This window comes from Watersipora subatra, chromosome 11 (assembly GCF_963576615.1).
Source record: "Watersipora subatra chromosome 11, tzWatSuba1.1, whole genome shotgun sequence".
Lineage (NCBI taxonomy): Eukaryota > Metazoa > Bryozoa > Gymnolaemata > Cheilostomatida > Watersiporidae > Watersipora > Watersipora subatra.
This window is the reverse complement of record NC_088718.1, coordinates 38,933,183-38,952,187: the sequence shown is the minus strand read 5'-3', so window position 1 is coordinate 38,952,187 and position 19,005 is coordinate 38,933,183. Positions and strand designations below refer to the sequence as shown.

The 19,005-nt window shown below is 35.3% G+C and overlaps 2 protein-coding genes across 2 annotated transcripts in view; both read right to left on the bottom strand.

Moving 5' to 3' along the window:
- The window catches only part of LOC137408051 (fibrocystin-L-like), a 40,417-nt gene extending 27,204 nt beyond the window's left edge, over positions 1-13,213 (bottom strand). Inside the window, exons 1-11 of the mRNA XM_068094440.1 lie at positions 13,049-13,213; positions 11,903-12,131; positions 10,635-10,813; positions 9,598-9,786; positions 9,194-9,335; positions 7,898-8,096; positions 6,499-6,599; positions 6,246-6,346; positions 4,164-4,335; positions 2,255-2,491; positions 1,604-1,781 (exon numbers count right to left, since the gene is read on the bottom strand). Coding sequence (XP_067950541.1) covers positions 1,604-1,781; positions 2,255-2,491; positions 4,164-4,335; positions 6,246-6,346; positions 6,499-6,599; positions 7,898-8,096; positions 9,194-9,335; positions 9,598-9,786; positions 10,635-10,813; positions 11,903-12,131; positions 13,049-13,213 — 1,892 coding nt within the window. The remainder of the gene's footprint in view (positions 1-1,603; positions 1,782-2,254; positions 2,492-4,163; positions 4,336-6,245; positions 6,347-6,498; positions 6,600-7,897; positions 8,097-9,193; positions 9,336-9,597; positions 9,787-10,634; positions 10,814-11,902; positions 12,132-13,048) is intronic.
- Positions 13,214-14,279: 1,066 nt separating this feature from the next.
- LOC137408351 (fibrocystin-L-like) lies at positions 14,280-18,233 on the bottom strand. Its single transcript, XM_068094848.1, has 4 exons — positions 18,182-18,233; positions 16,311-16,520; positions 14,705-14,921; positions 14,280-14,442 (listed from the first exon to the last, which is right to left on the bottom strand). The coding sequence occupies exons 1-4, from the start codon at positions 18,216-18,218 to the stop codon at positions 14,280-14,282; spliced, it is 627 nt and encodes a 208-aa protein (XP_067950949.1). The 5' UTR covers positions 18,219-18,233.
- Between the last annotated feature and the right edge of the window lie 772 nt (positions 18,234-19,005).

The following is a 19,005-nucleotide window of genomic DNA, read 5'->3' as shown; positions in this document are numbered from 1 at the left end:
ATTGCGTCTTACGGAAGTCAATCTCGCAACATTCAGTATGATTAACTGACACTTTAACAACTGCACCACTCAACAGCCGTCTGAATTTTTTGAATGATTTTATGTATGGTTGTTACACCTGACTGCAGAGATACTGGTAGTTCCAAAAATTGCATCGTGTACATGTATATCATTGGTAAAACATTAGCTAACATCTTAAGCGGAGAGAAAACTGGGAGTATGAGAGTATTTAATGACTGTTAGATATTTAGTTGGTGTGAAGCATGCAAGTCAACTCTACAGCCTCAGAACTTAAACCTGATTAGTTAATTTTCACAAATGACTCTGTGTCCTGTCGATATTCTTGTTTCTATAATAGTTTGACTGGTAGAACTTCAAATCCCTCCTAGGTGTGTCTTGTAGTTTCAAAAACATTTTATTGAGATGCTTTTAAAAAAACCTGTTACCTATAGATTATTATTTTTCCAAAAAAGAAAATATTTCCCCTCATTGATATTTTGTTATTTTTACCCTTTGAAAATCTTCTTTTAGTAAAAGATCTCCGGAGAGTGTATGGTAACGTTATTTTTACGCTAGCACCAGTCAATGTTTTTCTGATGCAGATGCATCATTTCCAATACTCGGCAAAAATCATAGAGTTAATTTCCATAGACTGCTCATGAAAACTAAAAGTCTCTCACTAAAACATTTAAACACTTCAGCATTTTAAAACTGCTGTCAGCACCGCGAGCTGTGAGAGACTGATATGTGTAATAACTAGGTACACAAGTATTCTTCGATGTGGGAAGGGGGTTTAGTGTAATAGAAGATAATATGCCTAGCTGGTACTATGAACACACAAGTGGTGTAGATGATACCAGTAATATGAACACACTAGTTTGATTCCCGTGTGGTACAATATTTTTTCTACCACTTTTATCATGACCTCGGACAGTGGAACACGGCTTTTATTACAGTAAAAATTTTATATCAGTTTTTAGTGTTTATGCCAGTCTTGAAACAAAGAAATCAATCTGTCTTATACGTGTAGCTCATGCTCATAGATATAATAAACCCTAGATTGGTGACTAGCTACCATTACAATAGAGCAAATGTGAGGCCTATAATTGGCTCTTGTTTTCACGACTTTATGTCACAGTGATGTGCATCACAGCAACAGAGCCTTCAGCTGAGCAATGAGTTTAATAGTGAAAGCAAGCTTGTCATACTAGTTTTTAAGTCATAAAAGTAACAATAAGACCAAATTCTTAGTGAAATGTCATCAGAGGAAACTACAACACCCCAGGTATGTGAGCCCACACTAAAATGTTAAATACTTGGTAAACCTAACCTTTACAAATGTACTATATCATTGTCCATTACCATGTGTGTAAAATTCTTGCCTTTTTCATCCAAAGTCAGTTTTATATATTTTCAATAAAATGTGCAATCTCAGATGCACAAACTATGGAATAATTGTGCAGTTTTTAGTGTTAAGTCAATAGGAATTCATAGCTCAGCTGATTCACTCTACACATCATCATGACATTGCGACATCCTATTTATACGCCTCACTTGTGTTGATTATTCGCATATCTACGGTTTACTATATCTAAGCTCTTACCCTTCATCTTCCCAGCCAACAACCAGTCGGCCTCCTGAGATGATGAGGTAGCCAACTTCCAGAACAAAATCTCTGTATTCACCAGTGACTGGGTCCTTACCAGGGTCGAGCTCAAGATTGCCATAGAGCACAAGGTTATTCATTCTGTTAAAGGGCACATCTGCCACCACCCACATACCTGTAAACAATTAAAGGTGGGTGTGTAAAAATTGTAGCTCTCAGTGACTGGTCTGCCAGTTTTTTTGAGTTCGTGAGACGTTTATGAAGAGATTGTAGGTTAATGCAAAACAATTTATGGTTCAGTTTGAACTCACTATTGCTGAAGGTTTAACGGTCTGCTTGTTACGAGCTGCGGCTATAGCTATGATAGAGCTAAAGCCTTGCTAGCTAGCAAGCTTGCTAGCTAGCAAGGTTTACCATTGAACAATGTCTGCTATGTAGAAAGATGTAATAGCTAGTGATGTATCCATGCCACTGACTGTCCATGAGTCCCTCATTTATAGAGTGTGAAGTAACCTTTACACATCAGGACAGCTGCTAATTCAGTACTACCTGCTGGCAACATCTCTACCAGCACAATTTTACCTGCTAGCAACACCTTAACTGGTACAATTTTACTTGCTAGCAATATTTCAACTGGTATAATTTTACCTGATTTTATCTCGACATCTTCATCTTCTCCTGGAAGTAAGTTATTTGGCCATATCGTGGTGTTGCTCCACCAATCGAAAAACTCAGGACGAGAGGTGACCGGCGGAAGGGTGTTTTGATCTGGTGGTGGCTGACAATCTGGATAGTAGCATTTCTGTCCTTGGAAGTTGACATTCTCAAACAGGTACTCTGCATCGCTTGATCTCCTTTTCCTTGATGCTCTTTTTCTGTATGACACTGCAAATAGACAATGGCCTTGTAAAAGCTGCCAAGATGACCTTGCAAAGGCTGCCAGGATGACATTGTAATGGCCGCCAGGATGACATTGTAAAAGCTGCTAGAATGACCTTGTAAAAGCTGCCAAGATGACCTTGTAAAAGCTGCCAAGATGACCTTGCAAAGGCTGCCAGGATGACATTGTAATGGCCACCAGGATGACACTGTAAAAGCTGCTAGAATGACCTTGTAAAAGCTGCCAAGATGACCTTTTAAAGGCTGCCAGGATGACCTTAGAAAGGCTGTCAAGATGACCTTGTAAAGACTGCCAGGATGACCTTGTAAAGGCTTACTAAAGTTACAAAGATTTACAAGTGATGAGACAAATAAAATATACATGTATCTTACTGTGAGCATTTTTTGTATCACCAGCGATGAGCTGCAAGATGGTAGCTTCAGAGGCTATGAGCTGCAGAAAGTGTAAGTTACAGAAGGTATGAGCGGCAGAATGTGTAAATTACAGAATGTATGAGCTTCATAAGGTGTAAGTTACAGAAATTATGAGCTTCAGAACATGTAAGTTACAGAAGGTATGAGCTACAACATAATGTATAAATCACCGAAAATATGAGCTACATAAAGTGTCAGTTGCAGAAGGTACGAGCTGCAGAAAGTACAAGTTACAAAATGGTATAATCCGCAGAAGGTGAGAGTTACAGAAGGTAAGCTGCAAAAAATATAAGTCATAGAAATAATGAGCTGTAGAAGGTGTAAGTTATAAAAGGAATAAGCTGCAGATAAAAATCTGCAGCCGGTATAATCTGCAGGAGACATAATCAACAGAAGGTATAGGCTGTAAAAGGTATAAGCTGCATGACTCGAGATGCATGGGAAGAGGTTTGACAAATCTTAATGCATACTCTTACAAAACTGACCTCCCTTTCTGTAACAGCATTTGTGTATACACTTTTCTACAGCATAGGACTTGTGATAGAAACATCATTAGCAAGTTCATGTGTTTTTCTTTTGTAGCAGAAGTGGTTTGAATTTCAAAGAAACCCCAACTGTCTAGTTTCTGCATGTGATAAATGTTTCCATTGCGCAATGACGCTTATGAAAATGTCTGATGTATTTTCTGTTTTTGTTGAAACATCGGCGCTTTTGACGTTCATGATTTTTTTTCCCTAAACAAGTAACAACAATCAAACTACTTCTAAAGCTGAGGACACCTGCTGACACTCAGAGTTCTGTGATGATGATGATGATACCAAGTTCTCAAAGATAATTTCGACCATAAAACAAAACCTGAATACTTTACTTGCTGATGATACAGACGACTGCAGAAACCCATCCATCAATACCATTACTACTGGACTGTGAGAAGACGACTCCATACTAACATTGATAGACTCTACTTTAATAACAACAGCTAATGATTAAAGTGAGTCATTGCTATTAAAATAAGTACAACAATGCTTATATAAAAATTAATGATTTCGAGACCAAGTTTTTAAATCACCTTGATAATTTTTTGTGCGTTACCTCAGTACTATAATAATTTAATCTCTCAAAACTCGTGCGCCAGTCTGAAATTCTGAACAGAAAGAAACTTCTATATAACCTAAAATACTTCAAACATTTAAAAATGGAGTATAAGAGCAAACCACATATAATTACTTAAAAGTTGTCTCACCCATGTAAGACAGCTCTTTATCATTGCTATTGAAATAGAATTCTCCATGATAGCTAGACTCAGTATTAAGCTTGTTCTGGGATGCATCAGCTATATCTCTCAATTCGCCTTGCACTCTCACCCTGTCAGGCCTAGTTGAAACATTGTGGGTGATGATGACTGAAAAGTCCTCCTGAAAAATAAAAGAGAATGTACATGTAGGTGATCATCAGAACTTATATAATAGGTTGTTGTTTTAACAGAGAACTCAAACTGAACTTTATAACAAAGGTAAAACTCTGTGAAACAGTTAAAGATACAACAAATGAAAAGAGGGATTGCTTGCAGAGGGCAAATGAGAGCTAAAATGAATTGGTATGATAAGATAACTCTTCAGAAGAATTTCAAGTCAAATACTAAAATGCTAAAGAGGACTGAGGAGACGAATGTTATTAAACTCGAGAGATCAGACACAAAACCTTTACAGAATTTTAGTCATAAATTCTTCATATTTAATTATCATTTTTATTATTATTCTTATTAACATACCTATTCTACACACTACATAAAGGTACAAGGGTACATCCATTTGCTGCTGACTAAGAATTTTCACCGCTGTTTATGCAATACTTACCATGGAAGCGTGTAGAAAGAATCATTATGGCTAGTTTCATACTCTTAGAGCAGTTAAAAATGAAAGTTTTGCATCTACAGCATTTTCAATAATTGAACGATTTGGATAAAAGCAGCATAGAAAATTACCCAGTATTAGCCTCCTTACCTTTTAAAATATCACGCAAATCGTAGAAAATTACCCAGTATTAGCCTCCTTACCTTTTAAAATATCACACCAGTCCTAGAAAATTTCTCGCAATGATTGACAAAAGCAAATAATATAATTAAGTTCCTTAGCAATGTGTATATGCAGAACTAGGTTAGATAATATACACCCATACTTCATTCACTGCGAGATTGTTCATTTGAGAAAACATTATCTTTAAAAGTTAAGACAATGTAATAGCTAATAGCAATACACGTTTGCCATTGATCTACACTACTACTTGTTTGCAAAGCAAATTATTATAAATTGGTCCTCAAAGAAATTGTTCTCAATTAAAATCACGTTTTACGAAATGCGTACACTTTTTACAGCTTCTTTAAGGCACTAAAACTAATCAAGTCGCAAATACAACTACATAGTTCACCAACTCCGAACTCACAATTTTTTCTGATTGGTCTCTGCTGCTTGAATGCATAAAACTGGTTGAATGGCGGACCATTTGTTGCTTAGAAACAGTTCAACAGAGTTGAGCATAAAAAATAATAGGTAATAGTAAAAGATAAGAGGATGGCATTACACTTTAATTATACCTGTAATAGTAGAAGTAACTCAGTCGGCTCTTAAACTAAATAACTTAAATTTGTGCATATATTAAAATTAATTAGAATTGTCACTCTTAATTGAACACAGCTGTTCAAAAGTTAAATATCGATTTAATCATTGATATTGAATTTTCAAGTTTTGAAAATTTTAACTTTTTAGCCAAGAGAAATACAAACTATTAATTTATTTAACGACGAGTTTCTTTGAAATCAAGCAACTCTAGATTCAACAGACCTTTTTAACTACGATGTAAAAAGTATGAGTAGTTTTCTTTCATCCTAAATTCTGTTTATGATGTTTGAGGTGATCTGCCAGAATGTTTGAAGATTAAACTTGACAAAACATGATTGCGGTTAAAACAGTCATATCAAGTGAAAGTGCAGTTATAACGTTTATTGTTGCGGAGAGACTAACAGAATGGGGATGTGTAATACTGCAACTTGAATGGCAGATACCAACTATAACATTGGTAGCATGTATTTTACATCTCAACATTTTAATAGCGATCAAGTTTTTTTCTATTTTAGTCTTGGAACATCCTGGCAGTCAGATCACGTCAAACATAAAAAATGATCACTGATGATAGAAAAATATAAATACTTTCATATAAAATAGACTAAAATTTGGTATGTTTATCTTTAAATACTCAAAGATAATAAATGTGTGAAATGAAAAGCAAGAGATTTGAAGCTGAAAGGAAAGCACTATGTATGACTCACCAGATCTTCAAAGATGGCGTTGTAACTGATGTTGACAATATTCTCTATATTCTCCCAGACCATCTTGTACTCCTGTCCACTCTCCACAACAGTAGTCCAGCCTGTACATAGACTTGTTAAGTAACTGACCAGGGATATATTAGGTTTGCACATCGCCCAAATTAAAAACTGTCAGAATGTAAAAATTCCAGAATGTAAAACTTGCGCTGTCAATGTCATAAAAGTATTTAAGATTCATTGATAAGAGAGGTACCTGTTTTATGTGTCATCCTCTTGTCAGCGAATGGGGCGATATGTGTCCCAAATTCATTGGTGAATAGAACATTCTTGAACAACATTGAGCTCATGCCGGGACTGCAAAGTAATGAATTAATATCAAGACAGCAGAAGACAGCAAATAATATATTAACAGCTTTGTCATGCATTGCTTCAACAAAGGTTAACAGCTTGAGGGCATGTACCATCAGTTGAAGAGTTTACTATCATGTGATCTGTGATATCATGTGATCTGTGATATCATGTGATCTGTGATATAATGTGATCTGTGATATCATGTGATCTGTGACATCATGTGATCTGTGATATAATGTAATCTGTGATATAATGTGATCTGTGATATAATGTGATCTGTGATATAATGTGATCTGTGATATCATGTGATCTGTGATATCATGTGATCTGGGATATTATGTAATCTTTGATGTTATGCAAACTGTGCTATAACAGAATCTGTGATATCATGTGATCTGTGATATCATGTGATCTGTGATATCATGTGATCTGTGATATCATGTGATCTGTGATATCATGTGATCTGTGATATCATGTGATCTGTGATATCATGTGATCGGTGATATCATGTGATCTGTGATATCATGTGATCTGTGATATCATGTGATCTGTAATATTATGTGATCTGTGATATCATGTGATCTGTAATATCATGTGATCTGGGATATTATGTAATCTTTGATGTTATGCAAACTGTGCTATAATGTGACCTGCGCTACCCTGTGATCTGCATTATCATGTGATCTGTGATGTCATGTAAACTGTGATATCATGTGATCTGTGATATCATGTGATCTGTGATATCATGTGGTCTGTGATATAATGTGATCTGTGATATCATGTGATCTGTGATATCATGTGATCGGTGATATCATGTGATCTGTGATATCATGTGATCTGTAATATCATATGATCTGGGATATTATGTAATCTTTGATGTTATGCAAACTGTGCTATAATGTGACCTGCGCTACCCTGTGATCTGCATTATCATGTGATCTGTGATGTCATGTAAACTGTGCTATCATGTGATCTGTGCTATCATGTGATCTGTGATATCATGTGGTCTGTGTTATCATGTGATCTGTAATATCATGTAGTCTGTGCTATCATGCCTATCTCTGAGATCCTGTGATCTGTGTTTTATGCGATCCGTGATAGCATGTGATCTGTGTCACCATTTGATCTGTGATATCATGTGGTTAGTACTATCTCTGATATCATGTGATGTGCACTATAATGTGAGATGTGCTGCCATGTTTGCTCAAATCTAAAACCTGAAAATATATTCCTCCATGCTTGGCAAAAGCGATGAATTGGAGAGAAAACTAAATCACTCTTTAGCCTTTCTAACTACTCACTTGTTGAAGGAGAGCCGAGCAAATTTAGTTGTGCTGGCACACACAGCTCCTTCTACTGCCCCAATACTAAATCTGTCATCTTTTGCACACTTGCTAGGGTCCATCGTATCCATCCAAGGGAGCACTTTGTTCCCCGCAGCACCAGAGTAACTCCCATCAAGGTCGACAAAAACCCCATCATAAAGCCATCTGAAGTTGCCTGCACAAAGAGAAAGCTACTATAGAAGCTCGGCAGTTGCCTTTCATCAGAGTTCAAGTAAAAGCAGGACTGATGAATGACACAGGTGCAGCATAAACCAGAATGAACTAAATAAAAATGTTTTTGGCAACACTGGGGCTTTACAAAAGAGGCCAAATTCTCTCACAGCCAAAGAAAGATGTATATTATAATAATAGCAGTGATTATCTATCTGTTCGATTTTCAGCAGTGAAGCGAATGCTGACTCACTGCTGAAAAGAATCTATCTACATGGTGTGTCATGCTGCCAGTGGCTGCCAGGCAGCTACTGGTGAGCATATGTACACTGCTATGTACACTGCTATGTACCCGTAAACACGCAAACAATTTAGCAATTTGGGTATTTCATCCGTGAAACAACCAAGGAAAAAAATGTGTTTAAATGACGGGCGAGATGATCATTTGCTAACATTGAGTGTAATAACCATAGACCTATTAACTATAATTAATAGTATAGTTAATAGGTCTATGGTAATATCACGTAAACAATGCTGTTCCTTTTACCAGCTGAAACTTTTTTACTAAAGCGTTGATTAACGGGTCGCCCACATCAAACTTTGAAAGATTTTATCAGAGAGTATAAATATTTTTCTATCATATGAGATTTGGTTCGTTGTTTTAGGTGATCCCACTGCCAAGATGTTTCGAAATTAAAATTGACAAAACTTGATCATAGTTAAAACAACCAGACAAAAAAGAAATCACGAGACCAGACTAATAATGCCAATAGCCGTGCTTCCTGTTTATGAGTGATAGATGTATAGTCTGAGCATTTTAACTGCGATCAAGTTTGTTCAATTTTTAATTTGGCAGTCAGATCACCTGAAACAGTTAACAAAATTTTAGAGGATAAAAAAATGTTTATATATTCTAAAAAAACACTTTTAAATTTGACATGAGTAATCCTTTAAACAGATAAAAAGAATTAATAAGCAAATAACATTACAAATGAATAAAGCATGCCGTGTTAGCTAAGGCGCCCTCTGGTGTCAATCAGATGAGCGTATTCTGAATTAACTAGCATGCGGCGGTTTGATATAGTCAATAAGCATACTCACTCCTTTGCTGGTCTCCATTGATAAACGAAATTTGCTCCATGTGATAGTTCCAGCCACCGCAGAGCTCTGAGCAGGTGCCCTGAATCTCTGTCATGCCAAAAACTGCCTCATTTGATTGGTCAAAATTGATGAATTTGACATTCTACCAAAATATAGAGTGGACATATAATCTATCAAAAATGAAAAAATAAGCAGCTGTATAATATATAAAATGCACTAATTGTAAAATATATATTTAGTAGCCTCTAGCTAAAAACCCTCATACAAGATTGTGGCCATATATTTCAGAGGTTCGGCAAGCAGTGTGCTAATAAACCTACTACCTTCTGTACACAAAGTAAATAAACAACAAACATGCAAAAGCTAAATGCTGAAATACTCTTATTAGTTATAAAGGAAGCTACCTTCACAGAGAATCCTGCAGACCAAGGTAGGACAATTCCAATTCTTTTACCACCACTGCTGTGTGGATAGTTAGGAGCATAAGCAGCAATTACTGAGTCTCGAATCATGGGTCCCCTGTCGGTGTAAGGAGCCTCTACTCCTAGCAGCATGTTCTTTTTTCCTTCAAGTGCTGTCAGCTTGTTGTTAGCCTAACAAAGATTAGAACTTGGTCTATTTAAAGATTAAAACATGATCTATTTAAATAGACATTTTAGTTTATTTAAATAACAAGCAATATTACATAGCTGACAAAATACAAGTTCTCCGCAGCAATTCTAAAGATTAAATCTAAATCTTTATAAATATACTTTTGGTTTATTTAGTAACAATCAAGATCACAGGGTTGACAAAATGCAAGTTTGCCGTAGCAACCCTAGAATAATTCCAACATAAAACACTCTTGCATGTTCTAATCTGCTGGTAATAACAGAAATAAAATGAAAGGGAGTATTCCTAGTTATTCACACAAAGTTAAAAGTTGTTAGACGTTTTCAATAAGCAATCTTTATTAATGAGCATTTCTTAAAAATTTGGTTAAAAATTGGCAAAATAAAATAAATTAGTATTTAAATGAATATAATAATATGATAATTTATTAATATATTAACATAGTAATATATTAATAAATTTGTATTTTAATATATTAATAAATTAGTTTATTATATTCATATATTAACTGCTTTATGGAGATGAGACCACTTCAGGGGCTCCATCCAAAGAGTTTTTCCTAATTGCAATTGTTACGAACGAGTTAAACGAACATATTGTGGTAAAGTTGATACAAATGTTGCTATAGAAAGATTATTACTTGATACTTGATAGAAATCACAAGCATAAAAACATACAAAAAAATTGTAAAATTCTTTAAAAAACTAGATTTTATGTACATATAAACTAGACAAGTGTCTGAAGAAAAATTCAATCACAAAATATTTTTAATAAATTATTCACAACCATGAATAAAAAGTTTCTGACAAGAGAGATAACTTCCACTCACCAGTAAACAATCAACAAATTGAAGGGAACCTCCATTTACATATTCCAGTCCTTTCTCACAATTCCACACAATAAACTTCTCAAAAACTGCGGGCTCGGGGTCAGTAGAATCACAGCCGCCTCCTACCATTGGGTAGTAATCCTGGAAGGTCCACAGGCCAAACCAGCCATTGGAATGAACTACAAGTACAAAAGTCAATGTACTAGCTACCTTAACAATAACAAGTGAGTAGTTGTACAAAAGAGAGGAAATAACTGCTCTTTCCTTCTGCACTAAGTACATTGTTGGCAGCATAAGGATACTAAATCTATCAGGGAATCAAATGAGCCTTAACATATTGAGCCTTCAATATCGATCACATAAATATCTGTAAATCAATAAATATTATGTAGACATACATTCACTATGTTCTCATGATGCAGCTAATCTAGACAATTTTGCATCATCCACAGGATAAGAACGCAAAAAACTTGCAAATCGAGCGAGCTTTTTTACTCATAAAATTATACCAGATGTTTCATGTTTGTGAAAGATGGAAGCGACAGTTGTGAATGATGCGCAAGATAATGCCACACAAGCTATTCCATTTTCAACATTTTCCCCACTTCAGTTGTTCTTATTTTCATTTGAACTGTTCACAATGACTTTCGGTGGAAAATTATTAATGTTTTTAAAAAGTCCCCGGGTTAATCCGCAACATGTGAATGTCTATTGATACACTTTATTAAAACGTGCGCACAATTATGAATCTGCTTCCACACAGTGAAAACATAGTAATGGCTAAATTTTTGTGTGAATCTTTTAGATCAAATTATTAGGTTTTGTTTTTTAAATGTCTTGGCATCATTTCCTCTCACATTTTTAACCTGAGTTTTAGCTAAACATGAGTTTTATTCCAAACAGTCCGTTATTTTGGGTGAAAATTGATTGTTTTATGTGGAACTACACAGGTAACAAAACAGCTAACAATGTCCAAAGTTGGCAATCTGTCTAACTTAATTTTTAAGTTTCTGTTACTTTCACTGTGATCCATTAACAATATTATTTAATTATAACTGGCATAAACGATTGAACTCCGCGACATGACTACCTTACGCACAAGAAAGCAAAAACTCAGTGAAGATCAAATTTATGTTTTTCATAAAATTCCCTATAATTTAACTTGTTTATAATTTTTACTGTAGCGTCAAACCCAAAAAGAGCATCAACTGATAAATATTGTTCAGGTCAGGTTTAGGTCAAGACACGAAAGACCTGACACAACTCACCCGAGTTGTTGTAGGAAGTTCCTAGAGGCACGCGACGAGGGCAAACGCTAGTTGTTGCACTCGGGCCCTCGGGATGCTCGAGAAGTCGGTACCAGAAACCGAAGTGGGTGCCTCCGGCAACAGCATTGTGTTCATAGTGATTGTCAGGATTTGTAGCCCAGAACGCTGCTGGTGTTATGTCATCATTGAGTAAGCTAGAGCTGGCTTTCACAAACAGAGCGAGGTTGTACTACAAAACAAAACATAAGAATCGGTTGTTCATAGAACTTTGGATTTGCAGCTACGGATAGTACATAGTACAGATGAGAACCAATAGTTTATACACAAAATGTTAACAAATAGCGATTCTTAAGAAATACTAATGATATAGGTAGACTCTCTATCGGTAAGGAATAAATTTAATAACAGAACTACTGTATGACAGCCAGTGAAGGTGCTTGCTTCACTTGAATAACCTCACTACTGGAATTGTGCTCATTTTGAGGTTTGGGACTAGAAATGTTCCAAACGAAGTTGTTTTTGTATTTAGGAGTCTTCAAGTATCTTTCAATGTCTTCGATTTAAGTAAGATACCCTTCCTGTTACCACTCTAACTGAAATTGAAACTTAAACGAAGATGATACAATAAAGATGAAATTTTTTCTGAATTAAAAGGCCTTGTAGATTTATATGCTAAGCTTTTATTGTTAACAATAGTTTTCTTTTATTGTATGTTTAACTGGCTTTAGTTGTTACTAGGCCTACAGGTCTAGAACTCCTGACCTGCATACAACAGGTTGGGGGTTCAATTCCCAAAAAGGCCACTGATGATGACAGAAATGACATCCAACCATATACTACACTCTCTTTGCAACAGGGCATATCTCTAGTCGTTGAGGTTTCCTTGCCACCGAATGCACAGATGTCCAGCCAAAATCACAGAGCCATTGCTTGTGCAAGATGGCTCTTTCAAATGGGAACAGCCTCTGCTTGCATAAGCAGACGTCATAGCGATCTTCATGTATATCTTCGAGGTATTGGTTACATACATATTTCTTACTTCAACGATTCACCATCTATGTTAATAAACAATTGAGAAATGCACATCTAAACAAAAGATTCTATCGGAAATGTATAACCTTGAACTCCTGGAAGGTAACTACTCACCCGGTATCTGTTTCCTGTTTCGATTCCATCTTCAAGGAAGAAGGCTCCGCCCATGATATTGTAAATGACTGTATGTTCAATGGTGATGTTGTGAGTGCCATGGATGTTGACAGCTCTGTTGAATGCTTCATGAATGGACAGACCTTTCACATACGATCCACTCATGTCTCCGTTCAAATGGAAGTGCACAGGGTATCGACCCAGCCTACAATAACCAGTTGTAAACATGTCTAACAGTCAGAGAGATCGTGTCAAATCCAAACTTCAAAGTAAAGACCGACGTATATATGGGACTGTATAAATTACTTGCATATGAAATTGAAATTTTATGTTTAATGTAATTTTCTAATACTGAATGACACAACTTAAATTGATTTTTGCTACTAGTTTTAGTTGTTAGTTCAATAATAATAAATATGATAATAATATAAATTTTAATAATCACCTGTGCGACTGCTACTTTGATATTCAGTTGGTTACAGTCGGTGAAATCAGTTTAAGCATATCAACCATAAACAAGTAAAATTTATAGCGTTTAGTTAACTTTTCAATTATGTTTCCATAAATTTTTCCATAGATGTTACTTCATAGATCGTGGGTGAGGGTTGTGCAGTGGATTATTGTAATATCTTATTCACATAAATGTTTATTCACTTAAGGTTTGACTGCCTGCTGACAGTGCAGGGCAAGAACACCATGCACATTATATTTCATAGAGAAGCTAAACTGCCATGTGTACCCTAAGCATAAAATGGTGAAGACAACTCCGCCTACTATGCATTCACAAGCATGGCACTAGAAATGCTGAAAAGAAAGCGAGTTTGGAGGAGTCAGAGGTGCCCACCTAAAAGCTTGTCCAGCATAGTTGACTTCAATGTAGGAAAGTTTTCCTCGAGCCAGCTTTGTGTCTCTGACCGGTGCATGGAACATGATCTGAGCTCCAAACTGGTCACTTCCAATCTCATCTCCAAATCTACCTTGGAAGCAGGTTTGTGTGGCAAACTCACCTGTTTTTAGATAAAATGATAAGCACTTCATGCAAGAATAATACGACCAGAAAAATTATCTACTGTCACTTAATTGGTTGATGAAACACACTTGACTGGTTGATAAAACAGTTGACTTTGAGGTAAAGTGGAACGTGTACCACACAGTCATCAATCAAGCCTAGAAATTTCAAAGAGAGTTCATATTGTTATAAGCAAGGAGAGAACACCTCGCAAGTAAGGAACTAACCGGTGTCGAAGCCATCTGGGCAGGCTTCTATTTCGTCAGACCACTGGATGTCTCTGCTGCCGATGACCCTGACGTTGCGACTTAGCAAGGCAACCTCTGCTCTCATCTCTAATGTATGACCGCCTCCAAGTTCTTCTGTAACTCCAAGATGCTCATACCTAGGTGAGGAGATTAAAGATAGAAATGTTAAATTAATTTAATATTGTTGTTAATATAAATATAATGACATAATAATAATTATACTAAACATGCAATGCCAGTCAATATTAATAATACTACTATACTATATAATTACAATAACAATATTTATATGCTAATATAATAATAACTATACTTAAAATAATATTAATAGAACAACAGTAAAAGTTTTGGTATGCTAATATAATAACTATTTTTATTATTATGCACAAGTAAACTCACTCCAGAGGCTCAGAGAAGCTAATCATTTTTCCATCATTACTGATTGCAGTGATATTCCGCAACTCTGTTTCAATTTGGCTGTGTCGATCTCCGGTTGTTGCTATGGCAATGGTTCCACCTACTGGCCAATCGGCTTGACCCCATTCCAACTCAATCTGAGTGCTACCAGCCACAGCCGTGGAACTCAGTCTAGTCCAGGTCATACGGAGTGGCTTGCCTACAATGAACGTTAACGTAGTAACAACTTGTTTCCGTAGTAACCATTAAATTTTTACAAAGTCCTTAAAAAAGCAAACATTTGCTTGCAAATTTTGTATTTTTTTAATCTATTTAATTTATTATTCAGAGAGCATCAGGCGTCTGAAATAGCGCAACTCCAAGGACATAAGGACTCTAGCAGAGCTGGTGATTATCTAAGGATGACACCATGTCTCGCAATATAATTAGTCCGTTTTTTGGGCTAGAAAATTCTGGCTGCAAAGGTCATTAACTACTGCTGAAACATATGCACATGAGTTACTCCTCACAATTTTAATAGCTGCCAGATATAGTACTAGTCAAACCTAATCCAGCATATAATCTCATGCGTAGGTCAAGGTCAAGGTTCCAAATGCTTTTAGCAACTTAATGATGAACTTGCAAAAACTTTAGTACATTTTATCAGAAAGTATCAGTATTTTTCTATCATTTATGATTGTTTTTAATGTTTGAGGAGATCTGACTGCCAGGATGTTTCAAGAATAAAATTGACAATCAAGCGAAAATCAGATCAAGCGAAAATGCTCTTATGACATCTATAGTTGCCAAGAGACCAATAGAATAGATACAAGTAACATTGTAACTCAAACTCAATAGCTGATATCAACTATAGCAATTAGTGATGTCATTAGTAATGTCATTAGTGATGTCATTAGTGATGTCATTAGTGATGTCATTAGTGATGTCATTAGTGATGTCATTAGTGATGTCATTTTACACAAATTTCTCTCTTGAGTGTTTTAATCATGATTAAATTTTGTCTATTTTATTTTTTGAAACATCCTGTCATATAGATAACAACATGTATATAACATATGTCAAACCGCTGTCATATATATATATATATATATATATATATATATATATATATATATATATATATATATATATATATATATATACGAGCAATCTTTATTGTGGGAATCAGTAGTCATATTTTTCAACATTTTTTAGTTCAGATCATCTCAAACATCAAAAACAATTGCAAATAATATAAAGATATCAATACTTTGTGAGAAAATATACTAAAATTTTGTGCAAGTTAATTTTTTAATGCATTCTGGGATTTTTATAAAAAGCTACTGAACAAAATGGGATCATATACTTAACTCAGTGACTTAACTTATGAATCGAAATAACATAGCCTGAGTTCTTAAAAGACATCTTGAAGTAACATGAGCTACTCTATTTTTACAAGTTTTTTTGGGAAAAGACTTTGACATCCTGTTAAGTTTGATCGGAGTCACCTTCTCATGAATACATGTTTGGACAAGGCAAAGAAAATCTTACTGAAAACTGAAAAATATTTATTTGAATAAGCCAAATTAAAAAAAAACGGACAACAAACCGTGCAAGTTGAGTTCGCCCTCTCGAATGGCGAGACATTTCGCTCCGTAGATGGGAAGTTCAGGAGAGCGGAGTTGACCGTGAAGTTCAATGGTCGCATCATACATGAAGGGACTATCCTCCGTTCCGACTGTCAGTCGACCATCATCGACTATCAGGATATTCTCAGAGCGCAAGGTGAGGTCAGCATCATCAAACAGAAGTTCACCACCTGAAAAATAAAGAGTGAGAGTCAGTCAATCAGAATCTAGAATTGAGAGCCAGAAATAGCTCAAACTAGTCAATGATGACAAGTACAAACTAATGTTACAGACTTGGGCATGCTCCGCTTTCAGATTGTGTCCACATTTGTCACAGCTTTTCAATAAATTTAAGAATGAGGTCATAATATATTTCTGATAAAAGAAATTAAATGCAGGCTAAATTTTTTAGTAAAATCATTTAGTTCAGCATTTATTACTGACAGTATTAAAATAACTGACCAATAAGCTGCTGGCTTATAAATGTTCACAGAGCCCAATAACAATCAGATTAATGATTTGATCTCTAGTACTGACTAGTACTGACTAGTACTAGTACTAGTCAGTATTAGTACTGACTAGAACTGACTAGTACTAGTACTGATTTAACATTCTATTTAAACTACTAAATAACGAAATGCGCAAAAAATAATACAAACACAATTTCACAAACCTTGTGTTTGGAAAAGAAGTTGAAGCTGATATTTATAAAACTTTTGAATAAGCAAAATTCCTCGTAAACATTTTATATTGGTTCCACTGCTGCCTTTGTTTTGTTGTGTTAGGAAAACCATTTGGAAAAGCACAAATTTTTATTGTTGTGTTTTCCTGACTCTGCTAAGAGCCACATACATGTACAACTATCTATAGGTAAACCCTGATACTGGCATATGGGTATACTAGCTGAATACCCTGCATTGCACGGATAATAAAAACACCTTATAAACACTAGATTACCTACTACATTACCTTTACACTACCTTACTTGCAACTACTTATAAACTGTTTTTATTACTCGCACATTCACCTAGTGAGGCCAACCGATAATCATTACGTGCAACACAACGTCGTTATGCGTATTTTAACCAATGTAATGAATATTTTCACTATGATTAATCACTAAACTCTGTTGAACTCGTAGTCCAATGGGTAAACTTGCCACCTACAGAACTGATGTTTCTGAAATCCTCAAAGTTATAATTTTTTGCTCTTAAACTTCACCACTACATGTATGACTGGACAGATGATAGATGTAGATGTAATAGATGTAGATGATAGATTAAAGATGTATATTAATTGTGTAAACTCTTGTTAGAACAATTACATGTAGTGTTCATTTAGTAAAGGTTACTAGCACCTGCTCTCATAATAAATACCTCGTAATGGTATGAACAGAGTATTCACTAACTTTCTGTCCTTGTCATGACATTTATTATAAAATAATTCTACATTATTGAGAAAAGATCATTATTGAGAATTCTCTGCTATCCAACCATCAGCGATACAGGATCCACACCGATTAGCATTGGTGAAAGAAGCCTAACAGAACTGTCAATGCATGCCAACAAGTGGTACGATGCACCATCAAAGATCAAACGTCACCAACTTGTCAACAGACCTTAACATATGTAGATTCCTGTGAAGATTAACAACCTGTAGTAACTTGACACTTCTTATGAAGATTAACAACCTGTAGTAACTTGACACTTCTTATGAAGATTAACAACCTGTAGTAACTTGACACTTCCTATGAAGATTAACAGCCTGTAGTAAATTGACACTCAGAGGCAGGGACTAAACAGAGTAAATGGTGTCACTTGTAGCAGGTGCTTTGCGAGTAGTGAGTTCGTACCTTGAATGAGCAGCATTGCAAGAACTGGTGTGTCCATGTCAAGGAGCAAGATTTGGCCTTTGGGTATGACCACGAGGTCTCCTACAGTTGGCAAGGGTCCATTACCCCACGTAGCAGCGGATGACCACACATCAACATACCAATAGTCAGAGTGTTCCTGCAACAATAAGCTAGCGCATTATTTTGACCGCTATTTGAAAGTACTAGAGGGAACTTCAAAACGATTTTTTTATTGTCAAAAAGTTTTTCTAGATATGTCAAATGTTGGCTGACATGAGTGCCTAAAAATCCTGCATGAAGAACTAAAAAATATAATATGTTTATAGGAAAAACTTCTTGTCCTAAGAGAGCTTGCATCATTACATTTAAACGTGATTCATATTATGGAATATAAACGCTATTCAAATAATAAAATTTGAATAGAATTTGCATTATGTAATTGGAAATTTTTCTATCCTGAAATTTTAATAAGGTTTGCATTACAAAAGCATTATAGGATTGCCTCATGAAATGTTTGCAGGATTTGCATCATGGAATTTTAACCGGATTTACATCACAGAATTTTAACAGGATTTACATCATGAAATTTTAACAAGGTTTACATCAAAAATTTTGAGTAAAATTCACATCAGAAATTTGTGTAAATTTTTTCAACAAGATTTTATTACATCTTAACAAGCAGGAAGCAAATTTCTAATAGACAAACCAGTAGTATGTAGTATTTGACCCAATATTGATTATGACCATTATTATGAACAAAAGATCAATCACTGTATTAGGTAAAACTTAATATTCTGCCCGCTCTGTGATGAGTTGCTTAGTAA

Excerpts from the sequence above, each read along its gene's own strand:
- LOC137408351 (XM_068094848.1), bottom strand. The coding sequence starts at position 18,218 with ATGGACACACCAGTTCTTGCAATGCTGCTCATTCAAG. Across the intron at positions 14,922-16,310 it reads GGGCGAACTCAACTTGCACG|GCAAGCCACTCCGTATGACC; the intron begins GTTTGTTGTCCG and ends CGTTCATTGTAG. Across the intron at positions 14,443-14,704 it reads AGCTTCTCTGAGCCTCTGGA|GTATGAGCATCTTGGAGTTA; the intron begins GTGAGTTTACTT and ends CTCCTCACCTAG.